Below are 27244 nucleotides of genomic sequence, written 5' to 3'. Positions count from 1 at the left end.
AGAAAAGGGTAGACATTTTTCTCTTATTACTAATTATAGTGAATGAGTGCTGGACTTTCTCAAAATTCTCCTTCTGCCTCTAATTAGATTATTTTGTGGGTCCCCACCCTTGAATCTCTTTATGTGATAGATTGTGTATATTTACATGTTTTGAACAATTCCTGTATCTACAAAGTAAAGTTGGCTTGGTTATCACTGCAAAAATTCTCAATACAATACTTGCAAACTGAATTTAAAAGTAAACCAAATGAATCATCTTCTATGACTAAGTCTCATTGAAGAACATTTTTTAGCACTATTTGATTTGCTATGTGTTTTGGGATACAGTCTTAATCTTTTATATTTTTTCAGTTAGAACAATAAAATTCATCAAAGAATTCAGGAGTTTAAAGTGTAGGCAAATCGATGGAACCAGAATAAAAAAAAATCATGCTGAGTGAGGTAACCAAGAGCAAGAAAGACAAACTTGGTATTTACTTACTCATAAGTGGATGTTTGGAGTAAAGTATAGGATAACCACCCTACAACTCACATTCCCAGAGAGACTGGATAACGAGAAGGGCCCCAAAAGAGATGCAAGGATTTACTTGGGAAGGGGAAATAGAAGAGATCTCCTGGGTAAACTGTGGATGGGTGTGGAGGGAATGAGCTAAATGGGAACTTGAGGGAGTAGGTGAGGTGGTCTGGGTACAGGAGGTGGGTTTGGGCAGGATGGATAGGGAGAGTAAGGAAAGAGATGTCTTGATGGGAGGTGCATTTCCAGGTTAGGGAAAAAAAACCTGATACCAGGGAAACCCCCAGGAATCTACAGGAATGACCCTAGCTAAATCTTCTAGCAATAGTGAAGAGGGTGTCTGATATTAATCAGAATCAGCTTGGTGACTACCCTAATTGCCATCAGAGAGTCTATCCAGTAACTGAAGGAAGCAGATGCAGAGATCCACAGTCAAGCACGGGGCGAAGCTCAGGGAGTTCTCCTGAAGAAAGGTAGGAGAGATTTATGAGCAGGGTGGGGGGTCAAAGCCATGAAGGGACAGTTCACAGAGATAGCTGACCTGAGCTCTTGTGAGCTCATGGACTCTGGGCAAAATTAAGAGCATGCCTACATGGGACCGACCTACAATGCCTGCATGGGTTTGACAGATATGTAGCTTGTTCAGTTTGTAAGGGTCCTAACAGTGAAATTGGGACATGTCCCTAGCACTTACCTGGCTTTTGGGAAGCCCCATGCTGAATTACCTCACCCAACCTTGATATGGGGGGCTGGGGTGGAAGTTGATATGGGGGTGGAAGCTCTGCCCTGCCTCAACTTGATGTGCCAAGCTTTATTGAAGCCCATGGAAGGCCTGCCCCTTTCTGAATGGGGATGGACGAGGAGTGGATGGGGAAGGGGCAGATGGGAAGCAAGGGAAGGAAAGGGGAATAGAGGAGGGAGGGGAAACTGTGGTCTGTATGTAAAATGAATTTTAAAATATTAATTAAATCAAAAAGAGAATGGTTTGAATAGAAGACAGACTAACAGGGCTCAAAAACAAAAGAGAAGAATTAGAACACACAAACAAATGTTATGAAAAATCTAAAACCAGGAAATTAACATATAGAAATTGTGAGCCCTCATAAAAAGTGTTAATCTTAAAACTATAAGCATACATGAAGAATAGAGACAATCATATATAAATATATGCATATAAAGGTGTAGATATAGATAAAGATAGATAGAGATCAGAGAAGAATCTCAGGGCAATGGTCTAGACCAGTTCTTCAATAAGATCATAGAAGAAAAGTTCTCTAAACCAATGCAATATATTCTCATACAGATTACAAGAAGCACACAGGACTAACTAGAAAAGAAAACAAAAGGAACTTCTCACAGCACGGCTTAGATAAAACAATAAATATACAGAATAAGTAAAGACTATTGGATGCTGCAGGGAAAAAATAGAAGTTGTATATAATAATAAGTTCCATCATTGTAACAAACTAATTTCTCAATGAACTCTCTGAAAGGCAGAAGAGCCTAAAGCAATACAATCAAAGTTCTAAAAGCCTGTGCACATCAAAAATATCTTCAGTCACTGAAGAAGATAGAAAAACTTTCCATGATGTAAATAGGCAAGAGAATTTTTGTCCACCAACCCAGTTATATAGGGAACAATGGAAATAAAACTTTGGACTAAAGAAAAGAATAAACATAGCTGAGAGATGGTAATAATTAAACAAATGAAGCTACAAATAATAAAAGACAAAATAAAAATGAGATGACAGCCAGAAAAAAATTATTGCAACCAACACCCGTCTTCAATTATAACTTTAAATATGAATAGTCTCAACTTTCAAATCAAGAGACACAGGCTGGCTGATTGGATTAAAAAACAAAATCCATCTTTTTGTTGTCTAAAACAAATGAATCTTAGTTTTAGAGATAGGCACAACCCTAAAGAGAAAGAATGGGAAAAAAGGTTTTCCAATTATTAGGACCAGAGAGGAAGCAGGTGCTGTTTTATTAATATCAGACAAAATAGGATAAAATTAATCAGAATAGGTAAAGAAGGTAACTTATTATAATTGTGGAAACAATTAAGAATGTAATATTAAAATCTTAAACCTATATACACCAAATTATGGCCCATCCAATTTCATAAAGAAGTGTACTAGTAAAATTAAAGACACATATTAATATAATACATTAATAGTAAATGATGTTATATGTCAATTTCTCCATCAGACTTATAAAGATTTCTCTGAGGTGAGTAAGAGCTACCATTGTCTGCAATGAGCCAGTTGCTGTAATGACAGAGATGTCATGGGTAGCAATGCAGTCATTTCATTTGCAAATGACCAGTGTTGCTAGCACATATAGACACAGAACACTACTCACTGGACTCCTCTGTTAAATTTAAATTATGGTTGTATTGAGTCCCTATTAACACACTGAATGTTGTTTAATTTTTACCAAATTGAGCATTAATTCATAATAGCTGCAGCAATTTTATATAACATATTTGCAGTAGTATATAGATGTCACAAGCAACACTAAAGTGAAACAGATTTAGTTTAAGCATAGAGTGAGTATTTATGTGTACCCAACAAATCATATACTATACAGTAATGAAAGATGTTTCACTAGGGATAAGCATCCTGTTGGCATACCCAGTATGTACTAGTGTTGAAGAGATACTGAAGATGCGAAATCAAGTTGAACTTCCATAAACTAAGGAAATGAGAATCGTTGAGTTTGAACATTGTTCTCACACTTCTGGGAACTTCCAACGGATATGAATGGTTGATAAATGGGAGATGGCCACAGGGTCAGCCTGGAGCCAGTCAGATGGAAGAAGGCAGGTGATGTCGTAAAGTTCTGTGTAAGAGAATTGGTCCTACCCTCATTTACCTTGGTTCAGACAACCAATGGGAGCCTACTACATACACTAAAGTGGCCTGACAGAAGTACCTCAAGATGATGAAAACTAATGCCTAACAGGCAATGACGTTAGGACAAATTCCATTGTGCATTATCATGATGAATCTGATAAAGTAACTTTGATGACATAGAGTTTATTGTGCTCATATTGCAAGGGGAATTCTTGAACATGATAGGACAGGTGAGACAGCTAGTCATACTACTTCCAAGAACAGGAAGCTACAGGGTACAATCCTATTGCTGCAATTTCCTTGTCCTTGTCATTGCATCTGAGACTTAGCTCATGGAGTGCTGCTACCCTCATGTAAGATGCTTTTTGTGCTGCTAAAGTAGCGAGATATAGAATCTCTCTGAGAACTATGCCCAGAAGTTTTTCTTCTAAGTCTTTTTATATCATATCATATCACAAAGTTATATTAGGCACCACAACTTTAACTCCTGTGATACACTATAAATTGAATTATAAAGCATCATAATCCAAATTTCAAGCAATGTACCTTCACAGGGAGAGGGAGAAGTAGCTGCCAACCTTTGTAACAAGAATATTGGACACTCATGAAATGTCCAGTATTTGCTAAAATGTAATTATATTATGTATTTCTTCCATTTTTAACTTTTATTTTAATTTGTTATTATGGTATAAATTCCTTTAAGACACAGCCAAGTAAATGTTTGACTTAACTTTGTTTCTCTTTTCCTTCAACAAGTGGGCTAGTTTTGAATACCATTTTTCACCTTAGATGTTGTTGATATTTAGTAAAGGGAAATTTATTGCATTGACTTGCAAGTATTAAAGAGCATAAAAGATATGGAGGCCAAGTTAGGGAGAGATAATTAGCAAATACTTTTCAGATTCTCAAATGTTATGCATCATTTTCAAGCAGTTCACAGATATGTCAGTTAATAAAAGGGAGGTATGGTATATACAGAAAACCAGGTTAGGACTTCATGATAAAGACAAATCTTGTGGTTAAAGTCACAGTTTCTAAAGTTCATGTGTACAATATTCTTGTGTGTCTGTTATATAATATTTCACTGCATACATACACCATCTCTCATTCTCACATTCTTAGATTCTTTTCATCCCTTCTCCCATAAGATCCCCTGAACTTTAGGGAGAAAAGTATAATATATATACTTATATAGTGTATATATATATTATATATATATATACTTACATTATATATATATAATTTAGAGATGAGCAAGCCACAACCTCATACTCTTTGCACATTTCTCAGTTATAGTCTTTATGTAACAACCATTCCCTGCTTGTTTCTTTTTTTAAATATTTATGTATTTATTATGTATACAATATTCTGTCTGTGTGTATGCCCACAGGCCAGAAGAGGGCACCACACTTTATTACAGATGGCTGTGAGCCACCACGTGGTTACTGGGAATTGAACTCAGGACCTTTGGAAGAGCAGACAATGCTCTTAAGCTCTGAGCCATCTCTCCAGCCCTCCCTGCTTGTTTCTTTGACAAGTGTATAGAGATAAACAAACCTATGGGTATAAAATACGAACTTATGGGACAACTTACATATGTACACTGACCGAAATAATAACATTAAAATCTACCTTCTGTCTTATAGCATAACCAACCAGGGGTTTTGTACAGGCCCAAGCATAAGTTCTGCCTTGTGCAGATGGCTTCCCATCCAAGCCATGATATGATTATCCACATATTATCAGTGTTGCTATTGTCTTCCCATGCCAGACATTTTCAGTGCTGCAGGGAACTTGGATCCTCTTTCCCTTTGCTAGGATTCAGAGCCCCTTCAAGCATGTGAAAGCTAGACAACATGAATTAAGCCTTCTGCTAGCTTGTTTCCCCTTTTTACTAAGACTCAAGTAGACGGTATCTTCAGAAACTGGGCCTTACAATCAAATTCTGGAAGGTAACCAAGAAAAACAATATTATTCAATCTCTGGGGAATCTTGGAACCCCTCAGACCCGCAACTCAAAAGAAAAAAAAAAAACAAAAAAACCAAAAAAAACCCCAACCAAACAACAACAACAACAAAAACCTTAGCTGGCAATGGGATTTTTCTTACAGTATAAGATCTGGGAGAAGCATTATCCTTGCATAAAAGACGAAGTCCATTTTAATTCCTTTTACATCAATATATGTGTGGTGTTTTGAATGTGAATGGCCCCCCTAGGCTCATATATTTTAATTTTTGGTTCTTAGTTGCCGCGCCCCCGTGTCTGCGCTTAGTGCGCTATTAACCAGTTCCCGAGCTTCAGGCAAGGAAGCTGGAGGTTAAAATACACAGACACACACAGACAGAGAGACAGCGACACGGGTCATCCTTGAATTCCCCAAGAATGCCCCCTTTATTGTGTTCAGGGGCAGATTATATAGAGATAGCCACGCCCCAGCCAAACCCACCAGAAACCACTCTCCTGCCATCAGGAACTCCTGAAGGTCTCGTGCTCAGAGCAGCTGTAGGCACTCAGATCAGGGGATTACAAGAAATTCAGGATCTGAGGTCTCACTGCTCCCAACACTGAGATGGTAGACTATTCAGGAAAGATTAGGAGGTGTGGCTTGTGTCACTGGGGATAAGCAGTTTCGATGTTTAAAAGTCCAAGCAGGCACAGTCTTTTGCTCTCACAGCCTCCTCCTTGTGGGTGGGATAGAAACTTTCAGGTATTGCTCTGGTTCCACATCTGTCTACCTTCTCCATGCTATTCAATATGATGGTTATGGACTCATCATCTAAAATTTCAAACAAGCCCCTAGTTAAATATTTTCTTTTATGAGTTACCTTGGTTATGATGTCTCTTTACAGTAATAGAATAGTAACTAAGACAATATATATGCATTCCAAGAATCTAATGCGATAGTATATTTCCATAATAACTTTCCAAGTCTTTAGATAACCTCCCATCTCTCAGAGAGTTTATTTCTCCATGTTTCATTATTGCTTTTGTACCATTCATACAACTCACATTCTCTCCTTCTTCTCTTGAAATCGCACCAGACTTGTTTCATGGTTTCTGTATGCACTCGAATTTAAAGTAGACAACTAAATTTTCCAAGCTAGTATGCTGATTTGAAGAAGAATATATAGCACTACTATTTCTGAATTTGACTTACCTCACTCATAATTATTATTTTATCTTAAATCATTTCCTGTGAATTTCATATTTTACTTTTGATATTTCTGAAATAAATCCATTTGTGTATTTCTAACTCAATTCTTCACAGTAACTTAAGCAACTGTCTAAAACTGTATAGGGAAACAAAAAAAGACCAGGCATAGTTGATATACATTGGAGAAACTATAGTATCACCAACAAATAAAGTTTGTTAAAAAATAAAACTAGACAATTATCTCTTGGCCTGCACAATATTCAACCTCATATAGATCAAAAACCTCAAATAAGGTCTGTTACCTATTTTGGTTAGAGGAGAAGGTAGGGAAACATTTTATTCTATAGGCACAGGAAAAGACTTTCTAAATAGGGCCCTGGTATACCTGCATGAGGGTCAGCAATTGACAATTATGATTGCATAAAGTTACACAGCGTCTCCACAGCAAAGGATACCACACTTTCAGTGAGAAGGCTGTCTATAGACTAGGAAATTCTCCTTACTGACTATACATCTCACGGAGCATTGGTATCTAGAAAAAAAAAAACTCAAAATCTTAAGTACCAAGAAAATAAGCAACCTAATTAAAAATAGGCATATGAGACTAAAATGAATTCTTAAAAGAAGAAATGTAAATTGAAAATATATTTTAAAAACTGAAAGACATCCACAGTCTTCTGGAAAATGAAAATTAAAAATAAATCGAAGCTTCATCTTAACACAGTCAAGATGGCTAATATGAAAGAAAGAAAAAAGAAAGGAAGGAATGAAGAAATGATGGAACAAGAGAAAGAAATAAAAAAGAAAAAGAAAAAAAAAGATAAAAGAAACTGACAAGAAATGCTGAAGTGGATTCAGGAAAAGTGGTACAATTATTCCCAATGGGTGGAAGTTCAAACTGGCTCAGTCATTATTGGTATTGGTGCAGAAAAATAGATCCAACCAGTGCTTCAGCTATCCCATTCTGAGGCGTATTTAAAATGACTTTATATTGATTTACAAAGATTCTTGTTCAGTCATTGATTATAAATAAATAAGTTTATATTTCCAGGAATAGTCTGTTTTATGAAACAGCCCACAAAAGCAATCAAAATAGCACTTCCTTAATATTATAAACAATCTTGTTCCTATTACATTAGTGACTACACATGGCCTGGTAGTTCAAATTGTAGCAAGGTCTGTCTAGGACTGGATAGATCACCAATGTCTTTCCTGTTCTACCTGGTTTGAAAAACCATAGTTTCTCCAGGAGCATCTTCATGTATACTAACATTTTATTTATCCTCTGGTCCCTTATCTATTCATTCCCAAGAGCCAGTTATGTGATTGAAACTTTCTACTCAAAGTACTCCAAATCTCTATTTCCCTGTCACCTATGTTTTAGGGTTCACTCCCCTAAATGTATCCCCTTGCCAATTGCCCACTTCCAGTTTCTTAAATTCCTTGAGTAAACCATGTTAAGCACATAAAACAGATGATTTAATATTAGGTCCCTCACATGAGAGAAAAAAAAATGCAGCTCATATCTTTGGTAGGGAAGTGACCTGACAGTATAATTTTTCTAGTTATGTTAATTGGTCTGTAAAAGTCATTATTTCAGTTTCCTTAGAACTGAGTAATTTTCCATTTGTTATATGTATGGCATGTTCATTACCTATTCATCAGCTGATGGGTAGCCAGTCTGATTCCATTTCCGGGTTATTGTGAATAGGGAAGTAAAAAGCAAGGATGGGAAAGATATAAAGTTTTTTTGAGTATATGCCCAGATGTCATATAGCTTGGCCAGATGGTATCAATTTGTCGTTATGTCAGCTACTTTCATACATGTGTACACACTATCGACATTATTTCTACATTGTTTCTTCTCTCTAAAACGCTTCTCATAATTCCCACTCATTTCCAAGTTCATGAGCTCTTCTAGAAAATGCACGTATGCATGCACATACGCGCGCAGGCACACACACATACACATACACATACATATGTGCAACCTACTGATCTCACTTAGTGTTGCTAGAATGTGCATGTATTTAGAGCTGACCACTTCACCCTGACCTTGGAGAAAAATGATTCACCTTCTCTCGGTAGCCTGGAGTTCTTCATCTGAGGATGGGGTGTTGTGGTGAAGAAGTACAGGGCGACCGAAGGGAGATGAATCATTTTTCTCTAAAGTCAGAGTCCCATGCATGTTGGCCTGCCACTTGGAGGAGTCATTATGCAGCTGTTATTCAGGCAACCATAGTGTTGAAAGTTTACAGGAGCACCATCCCTGACATATCTATAAGATAAATGTCTCTTAGCAAGTGTCTTGGCCCTCTGATTCTACTGTCACTCCATTCTCTCCTTCACAATGGGACCTGAACCTTCAATGTTGCCATTGTAGTCTAGATACAGAAACTGGGACATGGGCTCACACAGTATCTTTTTCCCTACATTTTGAGCATTGTGGTTTTATTACTGCCTCAGTCTCTTACAAAAGAAAGCTTCCACATACAGGTGAAGGTATAACTATGTAGAAAATTGTTGTAGAAAGTTCTCCTATAGAATTCAGAACCTCCCAGCCCTTTATCATTCGCTAGATTTATACTACCAGAGGTGCATTTACTATTACCGAGAAGACCCTATATTCAATTAGTGGGCTGTTGTTTTCCCCTTAAGTTACGTGTCATTATTGCATCATTGAGGAAATTTTTTATAGGCTAGTCACTGTTGTGGTTCAAAGATGTTAGAGACAGGTAGCTCTTTTGGTTGATTCCCTACCTTAGAAGCTTAGACAGCAATGCCTGATAATATAAAAGCTAGTCCTCATTCCTGATCTTAATGATTTTTTTTAGTTTTTTTTTTTACATTGATGTTGTCTATGATTTTCTCATATACAGTCCAGATATACTCTTTCTCTGACTTTTTATCATGAACAAATTTTGGACCTTTTCAAAGTCCCTTTCTGAATCTATTGAAATATCATTGCTTTTTTTTTGTTTTTTTGCGTTTTAGTCTACTTATCTCATTTATCATTTACATGTGTTGAAACATCGCTTAGTGTCCAAAATAAAGGAATTTGTTAACTTGTGAGGAACGTTTTGATATATACTTGTATTTTATTTGAAAGTACTTAGTTGATTATATTGGCAGCTATCTTCATCATTAATACTGGCCTATATTAATTTTTTCAAATTGTGTTTTTTAATTGAGCCCAATACCAGTTTTTAAAATAGTGCTGGCTTCATTTCACATAAAATCTTTGGAAATTCTCTTGTTCCTATTTTTAGTTTTTCTTTTAATTATTTGGGAAGTATCACTTGTAATCTTTGTTTGAATATCTGGTAGCATTTTGCTGTGAATCCTTTAAGAGTAGCCTTTCTTTTAGTCTTAATCATTGCGCTAGTCTCTTCTTTTGCCATGAAACTGTGTAAGTGTTTGGTCTTTTCTTGGTTTAAATGATGATTCAGATGTAACTAGAACATTCTTTCAGGTTGTTGAAATAAGAGCGGCGGGGCTGAGTCCCCAGCACCCAGCTGCCTGCATGGCTAGCTTTATACCCGAAATAATTACACGGAAACTGTTTTCTTTTAATCATTGCCTGACCCATTAGTGTCTGGCGTGGGAGAACCATGGCGACTCACTTACTCAGCTTCTTTCTCCCAGCATCCTGTTCTGTTTTCTCCGCCTACCTAAGGGTTGGCCTATGAAATGGGCCTAGGCAGTTTCTTTATTAATAAGAAATCATTCCCACATCATCAGGTTTCACAACTTAATGCAGCATAGGTATATAAATTATTTCTTTATAATGCTCTAAATTCCTTTGGTGTTTGTTAATGTTTCCCTGTTCATCTCCACTTTTATTAACTTGGGTGTTCTTTCTTATTTAATTTAGCTATGGCTCTATGAGTCTTGCTTATGTTTTGAAAGAGCCAAGACTTAAAATTATTATTTTTCTCTTTAATTATCTCTTATTAATTTCTGCAAAGTTTTTTTCCCCTGTCTCCTGGAGTTATTTAGTTTGGCTTTGCAATTCTTGCAACTCTTGACTTGCACCACTAATTCATTAATTTGTTCTTTTTCTGATTTTTAATATAGGTGCTTGGAGCTATAAATTTCTCTCTTAGACTGCATTTAGTGTGTCCCAGATGTTTTCTTTTCTTTCTTTCTTTCTTTCTTTCTTTCTTTCTTTCTTTCTTCCTTCCTTCCTTCCTTCCTTCCTTCCTTCCTTCCTTCCTTCCTTTCTTTTCTTTTCTTTTTTTTTTTTTGGATTTTCGAGACAGGGTTTCTCCATATCTTTTTTTGGTTCTTGTCCTGGAACTAGCTCTTGTAGACCAGGCTGGCCTCGAACTCACAGAGATCCCCATGCCTCTGCCTCCTGAGTGCTGGGACTAAAGGCATGTGCCACCACCGCCCGGCCCCCAGATGTTTTCTTATATTTTGTTTTCATCGTCATGAAAATTTTAATTTCTACTTTGACTTATTCTTCATTAAGCAGTGTCATTTTAATTTTTTTCAGTTTGTGTAAATTCTAGAGTTTCTTTCACAATTGATTTCAAGCATTTTTCTTAAATATGGTCAGATAAGATACATGGAGTAATTTCAGATTTTTCCTTTTGTTGAACTATATTTTATATCCCAATGTATAATGCTTTTCCCACATAGTTTCATGGGTTGTTGACTATTATGTGTATATTTTTAGTGTATGGGTAGAATATAATGCAGCTATACACTAGGCCCATTTGATTTAGATGTTTTATTTTATATATTTATCTGTATATATTTTGTACATGTTATGTTTGTTAGACAAAATGAAGTGCTTAAATCACCTCTTATTACTGAGTTTTCATTAATGTGTGTCTTGAATTCCAGTAGTATGCTTTGTATGAAGTTGGGTGCTTTAGAAGTTGATGCATGTATGTTTAGAACTATAAATTTTGTTTGGTATTATTTCCCATTATCACAATGAAATGTCCTTTGTGTTTTTAATAATCATTTTGATGTTAATCCTATTTTTCAGGTACTGGGATAGAGATGCCTGCTTAATTTCTTGTCCCAATGGCTTAGAATGCTGTTCTGCATTTGGTTTGGGAAGTCCTTCTGTCCATGTGTTGCTTTTACTGGTTAATGAATAAAAGAACTGGCTTGGCCTATAGCATGGGAGGAGAAAGGTGGAGTTAGAGAGAAGCCATGGAGCCACCAGAGACAGATGCTGGAAACTTCTCCTGGTAAGCCATAACCATGTGATGATATACAGATTAATGGGCATGGGTTAAATTAATATGTAAGAGTCAGTTAATAAGAAGCTAGAACTAATGGGCCAAGCAGTGATTTAACTAATATGGTTTCTGTGTGATTATTTTGGTTCTGGGAGGCTGGGAAAACAAGCAGCCTGCCTCTAACATGAAGGCTCTGTGTAGGCACTAGTTCTTCTCTGATTTCTCTGTGTTCATTGAGTTGTGTGGGTATTGTGCTTGACAGTGGGGCTGCACTGGAACATATTTGACTTACCAAGGGCTGAAATCATAGGGAAAGCTGACTCTATTTCTCTTAGCATTTATGTTATATCAGTAGTCCATGACTAGTGATGAGAATTTTGCCTTCTCTTCCCCATTCAAGGATTTGGTCTTGCTTGAGTTGCATGATTTCACAACTGCCATGAATTCGTATGTATCACTCTCCTGCTATGTCCAGAAATCATCACTTCTGACTCTTACATTATTTATGGCATCTCTTCTGTAATGATCCCTGACCCTTGTGAAGAGAGGATTTGATTAATATGTCTAGCATAGGGCCAAACATTCCACAAGTTCTTATTGTATTTACTTTGGCCAGTTGCTGGTCTCTGTATTAATCACCATCAATGGCAAAAGAAACTTTTCTGATGAGGACTGAGGTTTTTATTAGTCTACTGTTATAAAAATAAATCATAAGCATTCCATTTAACACATTTTCCATTTATCAGAATGATAAGTATAGACTCTTCCTTAGGATATTTGACCTGACTTAGCATATGTTCCTGTGACAAATGACGGTGTCAGATATATATTTCATAAAGTTAAATCCAATCAGAAAGCTACTGGTTACTCCTATGATACTAGAGCCACTATTGCATCACTTGGCATTTCTTAGAGGTCAGTTGTTACTGTAGCTGGCAGGGATCACAGCTAGATAAGATTGGTAATTTTCTCTTCCTACACTATGTGTAACACCTTCCAGTACTTTCATAGCTAGCTAGCAGTGAAGAAGCTTCCAGTTCAGCACCAGCTTGATTTCTCCATGTTCTTGACTCCAGTATGCACTGTCTTCAGCAATAAGGTCTTACAGAACAGTCAGTTCTGGAGGGTAAACAGTAGCATTGGCACAGACTGCAGTGTTTAGGAGTGTATGAGATGTTATACTCCAATGTTGCCCTCCGATTTACAACCCAGTTTAGCACTTCCTGTTCCATTATTTCCCTTTAATCATCTACACCACTGTGTTCTAGCCTCCTTCCCTCAAAATCCACCCTCAACAATGAATACTTACTAGCTTCTAGACCTCTACAAGTATTCCAAATGAAATATACAAATATGAAGATTCAAAGCTAAAATATATCAATGGAATAATACATGGGAAATTTGTCTTTTTGAGTCTGGATTATCTCATTTAGAATGATTATTTTCTAGTTCCATACATTTTCCTGCTAATTTAATTTTTTTAGCAGTTGAGTAATATTCTATTGGGTAAATATACCACACTTTCATTATTTATACTTAGTTTATGGACATCTAGGATGTGTCCATTTCATGGTATCTTTGAATACAGTAGCAATGAACAAGGAAGTGCAGGCATTTCTAGAGCAGGCTGTAGGTTCTTTTATTATATACTTAGGGATATTATAGTTGGATCATACGGAAGATACATTGGTGTACAACGTTCTTCTGTATATGTGTTGATTTTATTGGTTGATAAATAAATCCGTTTTGATCAATGGATTAACAGAGTAAAGATAGGCAAGAAATCCAAACAGAGATATATAGAGAAAGTGGGAAAAGTCAAAGAGGCACCATGTAGCTGCCAAAGGAGAAAGTCACCAGGAAGATTAATAGAAATGGGTTAATTTAAGATGTAAGAACTAGTTAGAAAGACACCCAAGTTATTGACCAAACAGTATTGTAATTAATATAGTTTTTGCATAATTATTTGGGACTGGGAAGCTAAGAAACGAATGAGCAGTCTCTGTTTACAGTATATTTTCATCTCTTTGATGAACCTCCACCCTCCACATTGATTCTTAATGAGCTAAGTCAAACACAGAAAGAAAACACATATGTAGACACTAGCTTTGAATTGTTAAGTGTATATTTAGAGTAACAATACATGTCAGAAGACTAGGAAGTTACTATGTGAGATAATTTAAGGGAAGTGGGATTTAATGTTAGTAGTTTGAAGGTTAAAGGGAAATAATGGGACAGGAATATAGAAATAGATTGGTGGATAGAACAAGGTAGAAGAGGGAGAATGGAAAGAGGTAATTAAAATAAAGACTTTGAACATGTCCTCTGGACATGATTAATTGTAGAAACTTATTATAATATACACTGGGGATACCGAGGGAGAAGCATGGGTAAATAAAAGACCTAGAAAAGTGAGATGAATGACATATTATGGGCATGGGATAACTGGTATGTACACAAATTCAGAGAGGCTGTCATTATATACATAACTTCTGCACAAGATAAAGGCACCATATAGGATGGACAGACTTCAAAACGCCAACTTTTGCTGAGGCGTTATTGGGAAGTGATAGCTTTTGAGGAATCAGAGTCATATTTCTTTAGGTCTGTAGCAACATGTAATTCGTCATACACGAGTGTATGTGATAATACACTCTTGCCTTTATGGGTAGCACTAATACTGTATTCAGTGGCAAAAAATACACATATAAATTATGATAGAAGAGGGGTAGAAAGTTGCAACAAATGAGGATGTAGTTATGGTGATGTGAGGAGGAGGAACAGGGCAGGAATGAATGAGTGTGGTCCAGCTACATTACATATATGAATGAAAATTTCAAAACACAAGCTAAATTTTTAAAAAGAATGTGAATTAACATATTATAATCAGGCAATTATAAATTAGGAGCCAAAGTGAGCCAAGGAATAGTCATGAAAGAAGTACATGTGTGAACAAAATCTTTGCCCAGTATTTCACGGCTTCACAGCTTTGAATTGCAGACTTCTTTAATTTTAAATGGTTTCTATTTGATTATATAAGGAGATTTAAATGGAAGTATGTAAATATACTTTGGACACATTTTGCCTCATTTCACAATATAATCTATTTTTTCTTTATTCCCTATCATGTTAGCTCACTTTGTTACCAAAGAGAATATTATTTTGATTTAGGTGTCATCTGCTCCTCTAAAAATACAGGAGTTTATCTTTGTGAAATTTTAGCCTCTCAAATGAAAGAACATATATTTGCCTATTTAGTACTATCTTAATTAATTTAATGTAATTTTTTCCTATTGCATCCATTTTCTTGCAAATGTTATCTCTGCTTTCTAGCTATCAGTTTTAGAAAATTCCACTTTGTATATAAACCACACAATTGTTTACATTTATTTCCTGTGTTCATGGTCACGTATGGGAGGATTATTTTTCAGTAGGAGACAATAGCTATAGTCAGCAATACACTTAGTCATGCCATAACTCGGAGGTCAGAATTGTGCAGTCTTCTAATCTTTTATGTAGTTATCAAAAAAGTGTAGGAATGGAAATACAGAAAAATGAAAGGAAAAAAATCCTAGGAATGTATAGTTTCATTCCTTGTCATGTAACTTTAGTCAGTAGAGGATGAAAGGAAAAAAGCTAACTAGTATGAAAAAGATGGTAAATTGGGTATCATCCAGAGAAGCCTTTAGGGAGACAGTATGAACAGAGCATACATAGTTGAGATGATGCTAAGACAACCAGAATTCAGAGGGGCTCTTTGAAGACAGTTGGGGAGAAATCAGGAACCATTTTATACATTTATCCTAAGATACTTTAGGTTTTTTCAGAATAGCTCACAATGCTCAGACAACTGTGCTGTCTGAACTTTAAATGTGGCAATGTTAGGATTCTTTCCTTAAGGAACCAAAGAATCCCAAGTTTCGAAATTGGGCTGAATAAAACTTTGCAAAAAATGTCTCCCCTAGATTTTAATAACTAAGTACACATCGATATTTCCTAATGCTTAAATTAATTGTGAAATATGTTATTTGCATGCCTAACTTCTGTTATTTGTCAAATATTTGGTCGGACTATGTTAATGGTATGCATAGATCTTTTTTAAATTAAATGAAGTAGAACAGATGTGACCAATTGGCTTCTCAGATGGTTGCATGAGAGGAGTCAGTTTTTATTTTAAAAGAAGATAGCCATCATACCCAGCACACATTCAAGAGAGAAAAACTTAAAGGAAGTTTCACAGCAATGTATCATCCAGCATCATCTTGGAAACAGATGTGATGGAAAGGTCTTAACAGTCTTTTTGCTTTAATATTCTGCACTTCACAATCTTGAGAGACATTTCAACCTTTTGGGCATTTTTGCCTGCACAGCGGATCAAGTTATAAAATGCAAAATGGCGATCCTCTTCTTTGTCTGACATCAAGGATACCAGTCCAGACCAGGTAGGGTATTTCTCATTCCCTTCAGTTTTACTTTGAACCTAATTATCAAAAGGAGAGTCAGCGATAAATTATATTTTAGTATTTTAGGGTGCATAACATTTGAATACTTGAGGAGAGTATGGATTGCTAAACTCAGCCAAACCTATGGATTTTCATGAGAAATGAACAAAGGTATCTAAAATATAAAAACTGATGTATGCGTTCTCTGCATGATAAAATCTTGCAGAAGTTAAATGGGCTGATAGGAAGTTACTATATTTTGAATATGGATTTGAGAAAAGTACAAAGGTAGATACAATATTCATTCAATCTCTTAAGTAATGTCACATGTCCTCAACATACTTCCTGACTTGTCTTTTTTCTCTTAATCGGTTCTTATTTTGGAACGTTGTCCTATTTTCTTTTCTTTTCTTTTTTTTTGTGGTTTATGTTTTTCGAAATAGGGTTTCTCTGTAGCTTTGGAGACTGTTCTGAAACTCTGTAGACCAGGCTAGCCTTAAACTCACAGAGATCCACCTGTCTCTGCCTCCCTAGTGCTGGGATTACAGGTGTGCCTCACCACCACCTGGCTAATCCTTTCTTCTTTTCAATCAAATTAATATTTCATATAATGTGCATATACCTGCGATTCAGTGACCATTGCATCAGGGGGCAACCATGATAAGAAATCTGCTCGTGCCGGAGTGACTAACTTTCTTACTACAAAGGGTCCTGTCCCAATGTAAATGGTGAACAGATGGTTTCTTTAGAGATCCTGAGGATATGGAGTTCTGAGTAAAACACCCCTCACATAGTTGGAATTACCAGCCTCCTCGTAAATAGTGTCTCTATAATTCCAATGCCTAAAGTTTTCTTTTGTAAAGAGACATTTTTCAAAACTGGATTCTCCTTGCCCTGGTCACCTCCTTTATTTAAAAGAAATGTAAAGAAGTGTAAAAGGACCACTCACCTGGCTGAGAATGCTCCTAACCCCCTCCAGGAGTCCAGCGTTTTTTTCCTCAATCTCTCTGGCTTTGGAGAGGATAGTAGCAGGGGCACCTTTCAGAGTAGGCATTTCTTTCGCTAGATGGTACAGAGGGACTCTCCAGGCATCCAGTAAGTTTTCCACTAATTTCAGTAGGATGACTGGCTAAGTAACCATATTTGAACAATCACATTAAAATATGAAAACCAACAGCATTAGACACAGACAGGTTCTTTTTTTTTGCTCAAAAGGGTGAAACAAGCTTTCTTTGTTACCTGAGTGCATATTTAAAATACTCTTTTGTAAGTTATATAAAGGTATAAAATATTTCCATTGACCTTGTGGTTTAAAACTTGAGTGAATATAATTCAGAAATGCCAGTAGAGCATTTTAAAGTTGTTAGCAAAGAAAATAGAAAAAACCCTTCCACCGGGCGATGGTGGCGCATGCCTTTAATCCCAGCACTCGGGAGGCAGAGGCAGGCGGATCTCTGTGAGTTCGAGACTAGCCTGGTCTACAAGAGCTAGTTCCAGGACAGGCTCCAAAACCACAGAGAAACCCTGTCTCGAAAAAAACCAAAAAAAAAAAAAATTAAATGCATTCTCCTTTCATCTCCACTTCCCCATTTTCCTTCATTAATTCATCATTATTTTAGTAAGTGTTTTAGAGACACAGACTGTTTTAGCTATTAAGGAATACATGGAACATGCATTCTAAGTGTAAGGCTATACAGTTGTGTAAGGGTATAAAATAATGTGCAATTTAAATTTCGTTGAGATTGTTTATGGCAGGAAATCAGAAGTGAGAGAGGGTAAATATTAAGAATTAAAGGAGACATGCATGATATGGAGCCTTGGCAGCACGCAGTGGTGGTGGCTATACATGGTGAAGCAACTTCTTATGCTCTCTATATGACTTTCAGGTAAGACACAGTAAAAGGCAGAACAATCAGTTAGGAATCAACACTTAGGACCAGAAACATAAGTAAAACCAGTAGGTGCCAAAAACAATGGTGAATGAGTTAGTGATGCAGAGCAGGCAACACAGGGTCCATGACCAAAATATCAACACAGTCATATTGGCAATGTATAAGTTCACATTACTGCACTTAACAATGAATGTCAATAATTAAAAATTTTCTAGATATATGTAGATCTTGAAGATTTGGCATTGAAAAAGGTCCCCTCCATAAATGGTTTATAGACCTGTTAAATTTTACTTGGCTGATTTTCCTTACAATTTAAATCTACATAATAAAATTTACTTTTGGTTTTCATTACCTGTCCATTTCTTACAGATATGATTCTCATTCTTAATATATTGACTATAATAGCTTATAGGATGGCAAAGCCAGTGTATGGATTGGTGAAAGAAAAGGTAGGGGACTCACATGTGTCTTTAGGGCCTTGCTCCTGGGTTTTGGAAGATCGAGCGAAGATGTGTGGCATTTTTTCAGGTTCTTGTTAATGAGCTGTTGGCTCTGGGCATACTGATTATCCTGGAAATGATAAAATATGTGATTACTTGGTGACTCAAAAATTTTGTAAATGAATCCATGATCAACACACTAATGTACTTGATAGATGTTTCATTATTAAAATAAAATATTAATATAGTAAGGAAATGAGCCATTTAACTACATTTTACATTCAATCTATAGTCTTAATATCTATTCATAAAACTTTCAACTTTCCCAAAATTTCTGCTATGTACTATTCTCAACAAAATATTCCTCTTCAGCAAAATCCAGCAAGGCTACCAAGTACCAATTTTTAAACTATCATTTGTAGCAAATGTCATGGTAAACAACTTTTCTTGCAAACATCTTGGCATCTGCACAAGTATCCCTCATTCAGTTCATTAGGAATAACAAAATGCTTTGTATTGATCATGACAAAATAAGTCTTAAGCCCTATGCAGAATACACTAGGAAATATTATGCTATGAACCAATTTAAATAGAAAATTAATTGATTTTGGTATGCTAATCAATATTTAATTATTTGTTATATACTTCTAAATCTTAATTGTGTAAAATATCTATTATTCAAAACTACTACTAATGACATACTTGGTAGTTTGAATGGATTTTTAGGATGATTCTGAATGTCCTATGTGACCTATCAGGAAATGTAAATGGCAGAAACAATAATATGTGAGATAAAGGTTTGAAATATATGGGCTTTGCAAGCATTGAGCCAACTTCTCGCAAGGCCATCAATGCCCAGAAGACACCATCATCACATCATTGGCTAGAATAGAACATCTAATATAAAGACTTAAAGATGGCTTCATCATGAATGTCTGGCCTATTTCTCTGAATCAGATTCCCTTGCTATTAAATCATTTATCTTGAATAGCTTGAAATTGTTAATACATTTTGTTAATATGAAGATTGAATGCTAATTTTCTTATTTTGAATGACTTGGCCTCAGTGTCCTTAACCTCCTTTAACATTAGCAGGTCACTGCAAGGCATTCTTCTTTATTAGATAATACAGAATCCAAAGGTGAGTAATGCAAACCAATACAAGGCCACCAGATACAATAAGAAAGAATCAAATCTTTCCTCAGCGTGGCTTGTGTGTATTTATGTCACAATAATGAATCAAAATAGAAGTTTAAAACGATAAAAAAGTAGGATTATATCTTAGCAAATGTTTGTCAGTCCATGAGACTGCCCTATTTTCTGGTTCCACAACCTAGTAGCTTCTACTTTTTTCTACCTCTGAAGCTATACTGTTTGAAGTCTTGAACTACGATGCTTTCCACATTAGACTATACTATAAATTAACCATTTCAATTTAGGAGCCGTTGGGTAAGAAGCTGGAAGTCAGGGGCCATACTTACGAATTCAGTGAACATTTCAAATGCTTGTTTGTTTATTTTCTCAGACAAGCTCACTGCTCGATCAATCATCACTTCCAAAGGAGCAAGGCAACGCCCATTTCTCATTAAACACATGGGAATTGAGGCCACTTCTTCCCACAAAAGTAAGTTGGACATCAGTAGTAGAAACAGTGCACCTGGAAAAGGAGCACAGTGACTCTGAGATCTAATCATCTGAGTTTGTCAAGAGTGTCATTATCAAACTAAGCCTTTGCTAAGAGTGGCCTCCTTTGTACATATGGTTATGTTTAATTTTGTGAGAATAACAAACATTTTCCAATGTTGACATTCAATTAATGGATTGTACTTGTTCAAATTCATGTTTTCTAATAGGAGTGTCTCTTGATAGTTCTTTATTACTCCTTGCATTGCTTCTGCTGTCTTCAAACTTTTGGAGTTCAATGTAAGTGTGCCAGTGTGTGTTCACGTCATTCTCTTCAGAGAGGTCAAGGTCTCCTGGTTCTCTGGTGATTTTCAGTAATATCACTCAAGGGTTTGTAATTCTTTTAATTGTTAATATTATTTTATTCATGGCTGTTATTATTTTATCTGCATGTGTATGACATGTAGGGCTGGCAACATAGCGGCCAGAAGAGGGATTAGATTTCCAGGGATTAAAGATATACACAATTCTGAACAGCCATGTTGGTAGTAGGAACCAAGCCCAGGTCTTATTCAAGAAAAGCAATTTTTCTGATTCACTGAGTTATCATTCTAGGCTCCAAATTTTTAATTTTAGCTCAGTATCCAATATTAGGATTTTGGACATCAGTGTAAGAAGAACAGTTCTGGTTCTGTGTTTATTTTCATGACAAACAAGAATAAACTCATCATTGTTTATTTACAAATACTCATGATAAAAGAGAATGGCATTATTAAAATGAAGCCACATTGTGGAACTTCTAGCTTAGTGTTATAATGGCATGAGTTTCTTCTCTTATCAAAATATTCCTACCTTTCTTCTACATTTATGTTTTATACCAACCGTGATAAAATAGATTGCTTGCAGAAATTCTACTTTTCATTGTCCCTACTCTCAGTAGCTTGGAGGAAGCAACATGCTAACAATGGAGCTCCTGCACAGCATCAGTTTTTTGTGGTTGTAGCAGGGTGTCAGCATTCTACACAACTACATATTGTCCTTATGATTTGATAATGCAGGCATTAAGAAGTTGCTTTTATCTTCTTTATGTTCTTTGTGTATCGCAATTATAAAATGTTTTGTGATAAGCAGAACTGGTGTCATAATCAATTCATTTTTTCATGAAAGGTCAATAAAGGGCCATAACATATTAAGTTATAATATTAATTCTATGAATCAATATCAATGTCTAAAAATGGAATATTTATACACCTTCAGTGATACCAGTCTGAAAAACTCCTGACACTAAGGCTTTGAGAAATGCAGTTGGAAATTTAGAAACTTAATAATATTTATCCATCAAAAACACATAAACTGAATACTCAAAATAACTAAAATAACTAAAACTATCAAAATACTCTGTGTTATACAAGAACCTTTTAAAATAAAATAAAAATAATTGTTTGGATAGTTTCTACTATGGAACAGAACTATTCAAAAATCATGAAAGTTTTCCAAATTTATTTTATGCATGAGAGATATTTATGTGTAAAATAAATAGTAACACATTTGTATAAGTTTATCATCTGAAAGATTTTTCATAATCTAAGAGGAGTCAAAGGAGCTAATTATTTTGCCTACAACTTCATAAAATTTACAAGTTTGCTTTTGTGAAATTTTTGGATATTAACAGTTCATTTAACTTGGAAATATAATCAAGAAGATAAAGGTAAATATTAGCAAAGTGTCTTTTGTAGAAAAGGGTACTTTTCTTGACTGAAATTCAATGCTGTTTGGAGCCACATCTCCTAGTTTTATCTGCTATGTCAACAAAACTGAAAATATGATTCAGTTCATTCAAGTCAAGCAAGACCCAGAAGACAGAATAGGTTATATTTTTCCCACTGTAGTTGTAACAGATTTTACCTACTCTTTTTCTCTTATTCAGACTGAAAATGTTTGCAAGTTTGTCTTTATGAGGAGGATCAGTCCATGTTCTAGAACTCTCTTCAACACTCTTTGCTAAACAGACTCATGGCTGGTCTCTACCACCAGACACAGGTGCTATTCTTGCTTTTTACTGAGGTCAACCAAGACAATGTAAAATGTCTGTAGCCATTGTTGAATGTCTCCAGGTAAGAAGATATCCCTTTGTTAAGTATTGTCCTCTTACTGACTAACCTCTCTGCCAACTCAATAATCCAAATCAAACCAGATCAGACTGAATTATAAGATGCCTAATTTTAATGGATGGCAACACTCCCGGGTGGCTTTCCAGGAAAACACAGAAAGGGGAATAGAGAATCGAAAGATCACAGAAAAGAGAAAGACCACCAGAGAGGGAAAGGGGAGACCAGGTATTCTATCTCTAAAGAGCAGTTTAAATAACCTCTGAGGGTGGTCTTGATCTTCCCTGGGGAAGGGTCACCAGTTGGCAGGCTTTCTTGGAGGTGGAGTCTGGACTGTGGCCACTCCCAGGAGAGGGGCTTGGAATAGAGTTTTCCACCCAACATTTTAAGATTGTTGCCAAGGGGCTGGAGTGAGACCCTCCCAACTAAACACCCTTCAGAATCAATGATACAATGGTTCATTGTGTAGTTGTTTCCTAGAGAAATAGTTGGAAAAGTTTTCTTAGGCCCTTCTTACTTTCCTGTGTAAGATATGAACACATTTCCATTCACTGAACATACAAGAAAACAACAATAATAACACACACACACACACACCCATACACTCATAAACACACAGACACACACACACACACACACACACACACACACACACACACACACTCCCAAAACAAAAGGACCAAGCCCAGCAACAACAAAGCAAATGGGTTCTAACCAGTTTCATTTGAAGGGGGGAGGGGCAAGGCAGGGAGGGGAGCAGAGAAAAATTTAGGACTCAATAAAAATCAACACTAAAAAAGGCAACGTTTAAGATCAACTAAAGGAATTCCCTAGAAGAGTGACTGACAAGAGCATAGTTGAATTAAGACAGCTATACCTCTAAAGAATCTCATTAAAATTTGGGAACCATAACACCATACACCATATAAGAACAATAACATCAGAAAGAAAGAAAGAAAGAAAGAAAGAAAGAAAGAAAGAAAGAAAGAAAGAAAGAAAGAAAGAAAGAAAGAAAGAAAGAAAGAACTACTTCTCAGTCCAGTTTTGTAAAACAAAGTAATATACAATGTTGTCATTTGAAAGAACATTAGTTTAGTGACACGTTACTTACAGAGGCACGGTTGAGTTAAAGACAGCTGCATCTCTGAGGAGTTCACAGTAGCACAGGAACTGACTCAAGAAATCCTCCCCACAAGGAACAAACCTTAAGTTAATTTTTCCTCTTATATAGTGTTTTACACCATCCCCAAGGCCATATATTGCCAGGGGGCAGGAGGAAGTAATATTCAAACCAAGTTGAGGAGACCTTGACAGCCCTCAGGTGTTGTTTACAGCCTAATTGCTACGATGATTAACCTACTTTTAACTCTTAGTTTACTTTATTCTAAGCATGTGATTAGAGCCCAAATTACATTGTAAGCCACAACAGTAAACTCTGCTACACGAAGACATGGATGTTTCTTACTGTACCCAAAGAATTCATTATTTTCTTCATGTTCTTAGATATTTTAGTTACTACTTCTAAAATTTTCATTGACTCTTGGATGTGTCAAAATATTGATTTCATTGTTTTTGGAGCATTGGAAAGAGGGTCAAGAAAGAGTTAGAAATTTTGAGCAATTTACCCTTGTGAATCTTTTTCAATATCTATGGAACACTGTATATCAATTTTCCTTAAGATATAGGCGCATAAGATATAGGACCAGATAAAAATGTTTAGAGGGGTTTTTGGTAGGAAATCACATTCATTATAGGAAAAAAAAAAAGCAAACACATTCTAGTTGGAGTCTACCATATCCCCATTCACAGACTTTTAGCCAAATATACAGTAAACAAACATGGGTTATATCCATGGAACTTGACTTAAATCCAAACACAGTTGTCTGTGTTTATAATGGGTGTACCACTATGAAATGAATCTGTACAGCTTTCTTGGCTTGGAAATTTCATTAACTTTGTTTGAATAGTTTCCTTAGTGATATTTCCTGGCAGTAACCATCATACTTATATCTGGTCCTATGAAGTCAAATTAGATCTTCTGTCTGTATTTTAGCTTGATTTATGCACTTCAAGCATCAGGACTTGTGACATCTCATTCTATAGTCTCTTATATTTAGTACTGTTTACCTATAATCCTCTGACAATGTATTACATATATAGTCAATAGGGCGTCATTGTTGTATAGTTTAAAAGTAGCTAGTAACTGGACCTTGGGATATATCAGTAACCTGTGGTTTTACTTATAGTCTAACCATAGCAGGTCCCGAATTAAGTGTGGGCTTTGCTCATAGATGGCCTTTGAAATCTTTGCAGTACTAGATGGTGTATTTATGCAGTCAGACCCTTGCTGATGGTTACAGAGTCATCAAAGGTCTGGTATTCTCTGTCACAAACAAGTGCAAGTTGAAATGATTTCAGCATACACAAGGATCATTAAAAATAAGAAGTTATTACATTATAAAATATAATGAAAGATCTGATTTGTCTTGACTCCTCCAAAGAGTGAAATGGGGACAATATGATATACCCCAGGGAGTGCTTTATATGGCTGTAGATAACGTGCCATCTTCCTTCTTTCTGCCAGGGAATGTTTCATTTTTGATATTGTACTAATCCAACAATGAGTATCTCACAATCAAGAAATTGCCTTGAGTAGAGATAGAGATAATGGATGACTAAGCCATGTTGAAATGCTGATTCACTATGGGAATTCATGAATGGGCCCAATGAGTCATGTGCTATGACGAGGTATTAGCCGTGCGAAAAGGGACAGAAAACTGTTGCATGAAATGTTAAAGTGATGTGTCATGTTGACAGGGGTTAGAGCTGTGATTGTTAGTAGAGATTGGCAGCTTGATTGGGTCTAGAATCCACTAAGAGACAAATCTATGGGTATTTCTATGAGGAAGAGGCTGTATCTTGGTACTTTCGGTGAGAGGAGCGATTTATGGGTAGTACCACTCCATGGGATTGTGCCTCAGACTGAATGAAGAGGACACTGGTAGCTCAGTGACAGTGTGCTTCCTGGTGGTGGGAGCAATATGAGCCAGCTGTGTCATCTGCTCTGTTATGAAGCAATCCTACTGCAATATCAGCCACAATTAACTAGAGCACATCAAAATTGCTTTTATCAGATCACCAAAAGTAATGGAATTTGTTCAAATATAATCACCCACGAAGCATTAGTCTTCCTCATCTTGAGGCACTTTCCAGAACACCTGGGACTTCGGCATAGGCAGCTTTGAATTACTTGTGGTCGCCAGGGGTATTACTTGAGTTGGCCATGAGGAAGTGGGGACCAGGCACATTCTTGTTTGCAGATCCTTGCCATTTCACCTGGCTACTTGTGTCAGACTGGCTTCAGGCTGGCCCTGTGGCCACATCCTGTTTATCAACCACACATGTCTGCTGGAATGGCCCAGAACTGGGAGAGCTATGTTCACATCCAATAGCTCTTATTTTCCAAGATTGCAAAACTCAACCTGGTTTCATGTCTTTAAATGATTCTGTTCAATGCTGGTACACACTGCATCGTATCAGGGCTCCTTTCCCACGTTACAAATCCTTCATTGTACATTTTACACTGTATGATATGTTTGATAGAGATAATTGTCCACTCTTAGCTTAAGCTAAATCCATTCCACCTTAATGTTACTGTCTCTATAGCTACATCTTGCTGATCACTGTTTGTTGAATCTTACACTTGTTATTTGTTAAGGATTTATGCTCAATTAGCTGGACATTCAGCAAAACATTAGCTGTCAGTGTGTTAGTGGGAGTCAATACTTCTTTACGTTAATAGGGGGCGGCTAGTTAGCAGTGCCAGGTCCCCATATATGCCAGCAACAATGACCATTCTGCAAATATAATGCTCAAATTGATTTCCGCCAATGGCATCGTCTTCACCACAGCAGCAGGGTCACTGCTGACACCTGTGCCTCCTCTTGTCTTCAGTGAACTGAACTCTTGACATTCTCCTTCTCAGAAACATTCCAGTGTGGCATCTAGCCCTCAGTCATACCGCCCCTAGAAACTACGCTTTAAGGCCACTGCAGTCTCCCAACATGCTCTTCTTCATGGGTACCCTTACCACTGTTTCTCTTGTTCATGGCCCTTCATTCGCTTTAGCACCTTACCAATGTGGTTTTCACTCTGGGCACCATTATTCTGATCTCTCTAAAACTCACTGTTCTTTCTGCTGTGGCCCAGGCCGGATATACTGTGAAGAGAAACATGGGAGTCCCTCCTTGTATCTAGCATACTATTGCCATGTTTGTGCTCATAAACGCACTGTTATCAGACACATGGCAGTTGGGAGCTGACGCCTATCTCTGAGAAAATAGTCAACAGTCTCTCAAACTCTGTTCAATACAGAGATGGATTGAGCAACAAAAGGCATCTGCCAGGAAATTAGCTAGAATTCTGACTAGAGAAACATAGCTTACATTCAACCTTCCCTATACCACTACAAATTGCAATGGAGATTTTCAAAGGGTATTTTTAATCCTTATTACATAATACTATAAAGCAGAAAAATATCTACTATTCAACGCTGAATTTAATATCTTATCTAGTGTCATCACTTTTTGCATGCTACTGCAAGTGGCTGCAGAAGTTTGTTGTTCATAAAATGTGAAGACAAAACTTAAACCAAAATCAGAACAAGTAAATCAAGAAATGATCTACACAGAGCAGCAAATAATGTGACTGCTCTGCCAAGCAAAATATGAATGATGCTGAACCACACAGCTTTCAGCAAAAACAGTCTTTACAAATGGGGAACATAAGCAGAAACTCATCTACATCTTAAAAGAGCTCACCAGGGACTCTCCAACTCTTCAAATGAATCGTTTGATTATCATTGACAAGAAAGGAGCTAGACAGCTAGAATACTCTTTCCATGCTCGAAAGGTGCTTTCTCTGCATAGTCTTTATGCAGGCTGGCAGGCAACCAACACCCGAGGGTGACTGAACTGGGAATATCATAACACATGGAGTCCCCACACTCTATTTTC

At 36.5% G+C, this 27244-nt stretch overlaps 1 protein-coding gene across 1 annotated transcript; it reads right to left on the bottom strand.

The window, feature by feature from the left end:
- Positions 1–16013: 16013 nt before the first annotated feature.
- On the bottom strand, positions 16014–23371 carry LOC101983252 (prolactin-2A1-like). Its single transcript, XM_005355135.1, has 5 exons — positions 23341–23371; positions 19980–20155; positions 18522–18629; positions 17117–17296; positions 16014–16205 (listed from the first exon to the last, which is right to left on the bottom strand). Exons 1-5 carry the CDS (start codon positions 23369–23371, stop codon positions 16014–16016), a joined length of 687 nt encoding a protein of 228 aa, XP_005355192.1.
- Positions 23372–27244: the final 3873 nt, after the last annotated feature.

The sequence above is a fragment of the Microtus ochrogaster genome, chromosome 16 (assembly GCF_000317375.1).
Source record: "Microtus ochrogaster isolate Prairie Vole_2 chromosome 16, MicOch1.0, whole genome shotgun sequence".
Taxonomy (NCBI): Eukaryota; Metazoa; Chordata; class Mammalia; order Rodentia; family Cricetidae; genus Microtus; species Microtus ochrogaster.
Note: the sequence above shows the minus strand (reverse complement) of the source record. Positions and strands in the feature narration are given on the sequence as shown.